The sequence below is a fragment of the Entelurus aequoreus genome, linkage group LG12 (genome assembly GCF_033978785.1).
Source record: "Entelurus aequoreus isolate RoL-2023_Sb linkage group LG12, RoL_Eaeq_v1.1, whole genome shotgun sequence".
Taxonomy (NCBI): domain Eukaryota; kingdom Metazoa; phylum Chordata; class Actinopteri; order Syngnathiformes; family Syngnathidae; genus Entelurus; species Entelurus aequoreus.
The window spans coordinates 21,913,472-21,923,938 of NC_084742.1; the positions used below are offsets into that span (position 1 = coordinate 21,913,472).

General features: G+C 36.8%; 1 protein-coding gene across 1 annotated transcript in view; it reads left to right on the top strand.

Annotated features, from left to right (window-relative positions):
* The window catches only part of LOC133662630 (phospholipid-transporting ATPase ABCA1-like), a 198,498-nt gene that overhangs the window by 181,473 nt on the left and 6,558 nt on the right, over positions 1-10,467 (top strand). Inside the window, exon 50 of the mRNA XM_062066745.1 lies at positions 7,438-7,681. Within this exon, the coding sequence (XP_061922729.1) occupies positions 7,438-7,681 (244 nt within the window). The remainder of the gene's footprint in view (positions 1-7,437; positions 7,682-10,467) is intronic.

A 10,467-nucleotide genomic window follows, 5' to 3' on the forward strand; every position in this document is an offset into this window, starting at 1 on the left:
AGCGAAAAACCTAAATAGTCGCCATGGCTGAACAGCGAGAAAGTCTATTACAAGGAAAAACAAGACTCGCGTAGAGCAAGCGACTTGTGCTGGGTGACTGAAAAATATAAAAGGGGAGTGATTAACCAAAACAGCTGGTGGGAACACTAAGTACAAAACAAGGGAAGGTGTGGAGAATTAGTGTCCATGGAAATCAAAAGTAAACGAAAGAAAAGGATAGAGCACGGGAACCGACAAAAACATAAGAAAAAAGTTACCAACCATAAATCAAGCTATGACCCGGCAACAGATCATGACAGGTTCACTGTTAAGATACCAAATATTGTTTAAAATAATTTTATTTCAGCTGAAAAATAAATAAAAACAATGTTAAAATGTGCAATAAAAGATTAAAAAGATACATCAACTAGATGTGTTCCAGCTGCCTTCCTTTGCTGGTGGGGAAGAAGATTCCACAAGGTGGCCGTGCCCTTTGACCTCTTTTAGCTTGGCCACAGCCAGAGCCGGCCCAAGGCAAAAGCGTACTAAGCGCTTGCTTAGGGCCCCGCGGCCACCAGGGGGCCCCCAAAAGCAATTAACAAAAAATTCTTAGTTTTTATTTTGTGCATGTACCTGTCTGAGTCAGACTCGTACATGGCAGTGATTAGTATTAATAACAAAGTCGGCCATCAGATTTCTTACAGTGATGTCATAAATGACTTTGCCTCCAGAAAAGCCAGGAAGCACAGGTTTTAAGGAGTGGGTGGAGTGGTGTGGGTGGTGAAGAACAGAGGAACAAAACTGTGATGTGATGGTCAAATGTGTGAATTAAGGACCTTAATTTAAGGTAGTTTATTTAGATTTTTTCCCAAAAAAAATTTTGCACATCGTTATGTACATTTACATAGTTTTAATATGTAGTAACTTTATATTTGTTTATAAACCGTTATGTTACCTTGTTTCTGGTAACTCTGTTCATTAATATTATTTAAGTATTTGCTTGATATTTAATTTAATTATGTTGTTTTTTGTACAATTGAATTTGTTCCTTTTTATATATATTTAAGTGATTTTATTGTTGCACTTTATTGTTTTTCTTGCACTACGAATTATTTTTGCACATTGCTGTTTCAGGTTTTTGTTACCAAAAATAATAAAGTGAATCAGAATCAGCTTTATTGTCCAGTTATGTTTAACACACATGGAATTTAACTTCAGTAGACTGCGCTCTCTTTGTACAAAGTAAACATTAAATATGAACAATTAACTAAAAATATAAAATAGTAATTAAAGACTAATACGTACAAGACTAATGAGACAAGATGACACTTTTACTGTAAATACAAAGCTTTATCACTTGACTGTTCAACCCCAGGCCACTCTTGTAGCTGAATGTTTTCTACATTTTAAGATTAGGAACCATATGTGGCACTCTGGACATCATTCGTTCATTCATTGGTATTATTTATGTTCTTAACTGGGCCACCCCCATATCTTTATAAATGACATGTCATTTGTAAAGACATGCCAGGCTGACAATAGGATAATGTAAACAACACTGCCAGAGCCGCAATGAGTTTATAGTAGGTGTGTGAATGATCAACAATCAATATTATTGGCAGAAATAGAGGGCCCCAAAATCAAATTTTGCTTAGGGCCCCATGGAGGCTTGGGCCGGCACTGGCCACAGCCCTGCCACTCTTGCTGTAAGGAGAGCAGGAGGGTGCACTCACTGAGCAGTAGGCGACAGCTTGTCATAAAAACACGCCCCAGCAGGCACAGAATTATTTCACTTTCCTTTACTTAGCGTATTGTGAACATTGAGTCAATATCACCCGCCGGCATGTGCGTCGTCACACCAGCGCGTCGCTCCGCATCAGACCGTCGTCCCCTTGTCCAGTCCTCCTCTCATGCGGCGTGTCGCGGCTCCTCCGTCATTACACCTTTTCTGCCTTCTAATCTCTGTGCTAGTGTGCGTGCTGCTCCTGCTGGCATTTAAACAGCAACTCCCAATGCCCTTCTCCAATCACGTCGCTTGATTGTTAAATGTCCCAGCTGTCTCCAATCAGTCCACCTAACAGTTAAGGGTGTATAACAGTGTTCCTACTAAAACACATGCTCAAAACAAGCTAAAAACACCACACTGGAGTTAAAATTGCTCAAAACAATAAAAGCACACAATGATATAAAAATCACACAATATAAAAGACTAGGTAAAATATAAAACCACACTTAAAACATCCCTTCTTGCTGAACTGAGTGGGACATGTCTTCTTAACAAAAATACTAGTAAAAAGTATTTTGCATTCAAAACTACTCCGATGAGTACTGTAAAAATATTTTAAAAAGTAAATGTACTACCCACCTCTAAGTGTGTGCACAAGCAAGCATTTAAGCAGAGTGCACGTATTTGGGAGGATGGAGTAGAGGACAGGTTCGGGTGCCATCATTCCTTGTTCACCACTCTATTTTATGCTACTGTATTTCATCATATTTATACCATCCATTTGCCATCTAAATGTCGTTATTTCAAGCCATCTTCCGCAGCGACAAGTCATTAAATTTGCCCTGGAGTTTCTGTAATGGGCCTCATTCAAAATGAAGAAAAACCCCTCAGGCGACCAAAAAGGTAAAGACTAACTAATTATTTTGGGTTAGTATTTATTTGTAGAAAAAATGTTTAAAATGTGATTTACATAATTGAAATATTATACGGATATACAACAATTTACAAATTTTATATACAAACTATTTATTAAAAAAATAAAACTAACTTTTGCAAGAAATAAATTCCTCTCCAATCAGGTCTACTTACAATAAACTATAATAGAAAATAGTTTGTATCATAATCTACAACTACATACATTATGTATCTGTTATATCTGTAAAATTGAATTTGAAAAATGTATAATCTTCCAAAAACACTCAACTTAAACTTAGTAATGACTAATGATAATAAAATAATACTATAATAAAATAATACTAATATATAGAGATGTCCGATAATATCGGCCGATAAATGCTTTAAAATTTAATATCGGAAATTATTGGTATCGTTTTTTTTATTATCGGTTTCGTTTTTTTTTTTTTGTTTTTTGTTTTTTTTATTAAATCAACATAAAAAACACGAGATACACTTACAATTAGTGCACCAACCCAAAAAACCTCCCTCCCCCATTTACACTCATTCACACAAAAGGGCTGTTTCTTTCTGTTATTAATATTCTGGTTCCTACATTATATATCAATATAGATCAATACAGTCTGCAAGAGATACAGTCCGTAAGCACACATGATTGTGCGTGCTGCTGGTCAACTAATAGTACTAACCTTTAACAGTTAATTTTACTAATTTTCATTAATTACTAGTTTCTATGTAACTGTTTTTATATTGTTTTACTTTCTTTTTTATTAATTCCACGACTGTATATATATCGGTATCGGTTGATATCGGTATCGGTAATTAAGAGTTGGACAATATCGGGATATCGGCAAAAAAGCCATTATCGGACATCCCTACTAATATATATATATATATACTAGTATTTATTATTATTATGTGTATTATTATTATAAATACAGTACACCTCTCCAACTGCCATTATTGGATGCTCCTTTCTTACATGAAGCAATTTGTTTAGCAGACATTTAGCTTGCATCATCATGTCCATTTTGGATTTAAGAGCTAACAGCACTTACGCCTTTTTTTTTTTAACTAGCAACTGTAAATATTGTTACTTAATGCATTTTGTTGGTGCTCCATCTCTCTAAGCAATGTTGTTACCGAACTGACATTTTTATTCCTTTATTTAGTTTTTAAACTGCAGTTTTTCAATACCATTAATGTTGTATTGTTCACTAGTGTCAAGATGATTGATAGCTTCTCAATGGAAAACAAAAGGTTGACTAGAAATGCTCTCCATGCTGCTAATTCCTCATTAATTGTCTACCTATCTCCTCAGAGCGCACAGTAATTAATGTTTCACGAGGTGCGGCGGTATGCTAATGAGCCGAAAGGCAATTAACATCTGTCGACTCTTTTTAAGTTAGCCATCACTAACGCTAAGCTACATGATTGCGCTAACATGTCACCTCCCCCCTTACCTGTGGGGTTGAATTGTTTTTACGTGAAGTTTCATTAATCAGGTCCACTTACTGTCCGATATTTTGTGTTTTAGTGGCAAATATATGTTGCTAAAGTTGTGCATAATCTCTGATTTTGAATCTTTCTAGGGATGAATTCTTTGTCTTGTAGCTTGTTGGCAAACATTTTTCGCAAGACACATCGGAAGTAATGTTAAGTTAGTTTGGCAAATATGTCTCTTAAAGTGGTCGTATTATGATATTTTTCTACATTTAAAACATATTTGTGTTCTACAAACAATGGTGGCTATATGGTCAACGTTTTGCATGGATTTTTTTACAGTTAGTCTTCAAGCCGCTTTTTGATTCTCTCTTCAGGGTAGCAACCGGCTCCCATGGTTGCGATTCCTGGGAATCATCTGACAGTCTTGTTAACGTTTTTTTTATCGATACCTGTGAGCACGCATGACGTCACCGTGCACGGCGTCGGTCAGCAAGACTCACGTTAGAATTATTCACGACAAAGGAAGACAACAGGCTAAGTTGCAATCAAAATTGTATCAATTTGGGAAAATACTAGCAGAAACATTAGCAAACACAGCATGTTATAACATTGAATGAATGTACCCGTTTTGGATCCCCTTCGAGACGAAAGTGAATCACCCCCAAGAGCAGCGGCTAAGTCAGCACGTCGTCTAATGTTAATACTGCAAGTAACTAACAAACTAACACTGCCTAGCATGTTGCTATTATTAACTGTAAACGTGAAATTGATGTTTCTCATGCATCACATGACGAGATGGCGTCTGACCAGCAGCATAAAAAAGGTTCAAATTCAAAAAGGTTTTTTATATATATATTTTTTTAATCTGTTTTGTCCAGTCACTCAGGCAAATCGTATTGTTGATGTAGATGTCCATATTTGCTTTACAGGTTTACTTTGGAAAAGAGAAGTGTAAGATATTTCTCTTGTTGTCTTATTTATATTTGACTTTATTACATTTTATTGAACAAACCCAGTTTTCTTTTAAGTAATATAGAAATGTATCACAGCTGTTTATCTATTTTATGGAAGAATTTAGTTAATCATACAACTGGCACCCAATGTTATTAAAAAGTATAGATTTTGAATCGACAATCGTTTTGAATTGAGAATTGATTCTGAATCGAATCATTACCCCCAAAAATCAAATCGGATCCAATGGTGCCCAAAGATTCACATCCTTGGTAATTAGCCAGAAATATGGCTCGGTTGTCATTGTTGTTTGGTGTGGATTCACAGTGTGGCACATATTTCTAACAGTGTTAAAGTTATTTATACAGGCACCCTCAGTGTAACCTGTTTCGCTGTTGATCAAGTATGCGTTGCATTCACTTGTGTGTGTGTGCAGAAGCCACACATATTATGCGACTGGGCCAGCACTCGTTGAACTGGATTAAAAGCGGACGTGCCGATTTTAGGTAGGGGCACTGAAATTTGGGAGTTTCCCGGGAGGGTTGGCAAGTATGAGGATTAGCGGTGAATGCGGCATTCACCGCGGCACCGCCGCTGTATACAATCGGCGGGCCAGCTCTAGTGTTAATTTGATATCGCCTCAAGGGCCAAGTAAAATTACACAGGGGCCAGAGTTTGACACCCATGCTGTATATATATATATATATATATATATATATATATATATATATATATATATATATATATATATATATATATATATATATATATATATATATATATATATATATATATATATATATATATACATATATATATACAGTATATATATATGCCTATGCAATGGTGTGTGCAGTATCTATTTATTAAATGATAAATAAATGATAAATGGGATATACTTGTATAGCGCTTTTCTACCTTCAAGGTACTCAAAGCGCTTTGACAGTATTTCCACATTCACCCATTCACACACACATTCACACACTGATGGCGGGAGCTGCCATGCAAGGCGCTAACCAGCAGCCATCAGGAGCAAGGGTGAAGTGTCTTGCCCAAGGACACAACGAACGTGACTAGGATGGTAGAAGGTGGGGATTGAACCCCAGTAACCAGCAACCCTCTGATTACTGGCCCGGCCACTCTACCAACTTCGCCACGCCGTCCCCATTACTCATGTTTTAGTTTTTTATTGTGTATTACTTGTTACTGTGTGTAAAAATGATGCGCCTAAAGTGTCAGCTAGTTGCAGCTGCTCTGTGCTCTTTTATATCCTTGTTTGTTTTTGTCCCTCTTGTCTTCGTGGGTTTTTACCTCATTGTTTGTGGACCACATAATTTCCCTAATGTGGGATGGATAAAGTACATCTATCTTATCTCAAACAAATCTGAAACATTGCTAGTAGAGATGAGAACCATGAATTACCATGAATTGATTAACGTGGACACTGACTTAAACAAGTTGAAAAACTTATTCGCGTGTTACCATTTAGTGGTCAATTGTACGGAATATGTACTGTACTGTGCAATCTACTAATAAAACTCTCAATCAATCAATCAAAACCAAATACGGTACTTTGATAGGTACTGATCGAATTCTGTCGGCACTACCAGGTCTCGATTCACATCAAATCAAATGGTATCATATTTTGATCCATTCTTTCCACATGACCTGATATTCAGCTGCACTGGCTCAAGCAGACACATTTCTAGTGGGCTGCCACCAGGTAATGTTGCAATTTTAAATGCCAACAAACCAAACATTCCTGAAGGCTCCACTTCACAAAATGTGCTAGCTCAATGCTAACTTACATTGGTTTTTCCATTTACATGCTGCTGATTAGCATTATCAATTTTACATGAGGATCTCAGCACCTTTACATTTGTTAATGATAACTACAACTAAGATAAATGTGTGTATTAAGTACATTACTTACAGTATAAACACTTTGTAAGGCTTGACAAAAGACTGGCACATATAACCTAATAGCAAATACACCAAAGACATTGAAATAAATGCAAAATGGCAAATGAGACTCAGGAGTGTAAGAAACCGTATTGTTATCATTATCATTTCAGTAGTAAATTAAATAAACATTTTAAAAAGATTGTATTATATTAGGTAAATCATCATTTATTACCACATAAATACAGACAATAGTACTGAAAACTGATACAGTTAAGTACTGGTACCGTATCAGTTTAAAAGTCAAAGGTACCCATCTGAAATTGCTTGTTGGTTGACTTAATGAACATCTGTCATTCTTTATCAAACGCAAAATATTGTCACATTATAATTTCTGCTAAAAGGCAAATGCTAAACATGACGCTATATTTGTAGGTGTTTATTCATGACAAAGTATTGTAGGTTTTGTAGCACAATGTGGGCATTGCTATGTTGTGCTGTGATGTACTTAACTGCAGGTTTGGTGAAGGCTACACTGTGATAGTACGGGTCTCCGGCTCCCCTCCACTGTTGAAACCCGTGGAGGACTTTGTGAGAAAGACCTTCCCTGAAAGCGTCCTGAAGGAGAAGCATCACAATACGCTGCAGTACCAGCTTGCTTACAGCCAGGGGGCGCTGGCCCACATCTTCAAGCACCTCAGCAGCCAGCGGGAGAGTCTATGCATAGAGGACTACTCCGTGTCCCAAACCACTCTGGACCAGGTAACATGTATCTTTGGGCATTGGGAGGGGGATTTGCAGTAAGACACCTGTTCAACACAAAAACCCGACCACAAATGCAATGCATTCTGGGACTTTGGTGTAGTTTGGATTTCAAAATATTGAAAATAGAAATGGTCTGTTTCAGGGTCACTCTGTCGCAACCCAGTGTTAACCTTTCAAAAGGCCGTACAAGAGTAAAAATAAGCGAACCACAATTAGTAGTCCCATCCACGGTAACTTCAATGAGCAAAGGTTTTTTTTCAAAAGATGCTTTGTTTTGTCGCAAATTACGCTATGTACTGCAAAAACCCTGGTTTTAAAAGGTTATTTTTCCGAAAACTCCAATACCGTTAGCACATAAACATTAACTGTGCTTCCAAAATGCAAAGTTTGCCATGGAAATTAACCAAATGTCGTGATTCTTCATGACTGTGTTGCATTTGTATATTATTTACCAGTGTTTTGTTTTACTTTCACTATCAGCGCTTCATCCTCTCTGTTTTTCCACTTTTTGTCCCTTTTCCTCTTGCTCAACACAGCCAGTGTGGAGCGCTGATTGACACACAAGTCTCTGTTTGGTGAATCAGACACTCACCTGTTGACAATCACCCTCTGGGGTCTTTGCATGCCAGACGGTGCTGGCGCGTTACTGAGTGCACACCTCAGTTAGTCATTTCATGTGTAACTTTGCTTATCCTGCTAACAAATGTCATTTTGACTCTTACCACGTTGCTATTTCTTTAGTTATGATTTATTTCCTGGTACCTAATAAAGGGACCTTCTACTAACACACCGCCTGCCTTCTCTGCATCCTAGAATCACGCCAACAATGCCAAGCCGTAACCGTAACGCTATACTTGGTTAAAAAATAATAAAATCCCACCAAAACACTTACTGTATATAGCCTACAAAATAACTATTTTAATAACATAAAAAAGAATAAAAACACAGATGTACTAAAATACTTTACTTAGTTGCCTAAAAAACAGAAATGTCAGAGTGTGCTATATTTTGCCTGGAAATAATTGTATGCTCTGCTCAAGAAACAAGGTTTGGCCACCAAAAAAACTACATGTATTTCAAGAAAATACTTATTTTTTTCAAACAATGTGTAGTTTGCAATGTAATATTAGACATGTTTGAAATATTTGGCCACATGATACTATCTAATACTCCTAAAAGACTAGAATTTTCCATTAAAATGTGTATTCATTACATTTACAGCAAAAAGTACTACACTGGACTCAAGAACAGTTTTTTAGAAATGCCACCTTGTTTCTCTACCAAGTGTTAACTTTGTTCCCATGCTCCGCCCACTTGTTGCAACAAAACCTTAAATCTTTGGCTATTATGCTCTGGCCATCTGTCCAGTTTTTGTAGCGTCGAGTACGATAGTGATCGGACAAATTGTGCACAGTGAGTTAGTTTCTGTACAAGCTACATTTCCAACCCTGGGATTAAAGGCATGGCGACTACAGGTTGGGTTTTTTTTTCATCCCATCGACAAAAATATGTCTGCTGTGTTTTGTCATATTATAAACCTACACTTCTTACACTGCGTTAAACTCTGGGGCTTATTGTAGATCCCCGTCTATGTTGTGGACTTACTTCACCTTGTTTTTTTACCCAACGACCCACCACAATCAGACACTCATTGGTGAGTGTGTCTGTTCTCACAAGCCTGCTATTAGCTCAGCGCAGGACAAGTAGGTGGGAGACAAGAATGACCTCTGAGGGGCCGAAAAAGGTCTTTAGTCCACTCCACATGCTCTTGAAAAATGTGTTTTCTATTGTGCCAATTGTGTGGTTTCCCATCCATATATATTAATTGTATTTATTTTTTCTTCCAATGATTGTCACACACACACTAGGTGTGGCGAAATTATTCTCTGCATTTGACCCATCACCCTTGATCACCCCCTGGGAGGTGAGGGGAGCAGTGGGCAGCAGCGGTGGCCACGCCCGGGAATCATTATATATATACGTGTGTGTGTTTGTATACATATATATATGTAATTTTTTGTGTGTGTGTATATATATATATATATATATATATATATATATATATATATATATATATATATATATATATATTTTTTTTTTTTTTTGTATATATATATATATATATATATATATATATATATATATATATATATATATATATATATATATATATATATATATATATATATATATATATATATATATATATATATGTATGTATGTGTATATACAAAACCCAAAACCAGTGAAGTTGGCACGTTGTGTAAATCCACTTATATTCAATTGAATAGACTGAAAAGACAATATATTTAATGTTCGAACTGAGAAACTTTTTGGGGAAAATAATTATCTTAGAATTTGATGGCAGCAACACATTGCAACAAAGTTGGCACAGGGGCCTTTTTACCACTGTGTTACATGGCCTTTCCTTTTAACAACACTCAGTAAATGTTTGGGAACTGAGGAGACACATTTTTGAAGCTTTTCAGGTGGAATTATTTCCCATTCTTGCTTGATGTACAGCTTAAGTTGTTCAACAGTCCGGGGGTCTCCGTTGTGGTATTTTAGGCTTCATAATGCACCACACATTTTCAATGGGAGACAGGTCTGGACTACACGTGGCTTGGCATTGTCTTGCTGAAATAAGCAGGGGCGTCCATGGTAACGTTGCTTGGATGGCAACATATGTTGCTCCAAAACCTGTATGTACCTTGCAGCATTAATGGCGCCTTCACAGATGTGTAAGTTACCCATGTTTTTGGCACTAATACACCCCCATACCA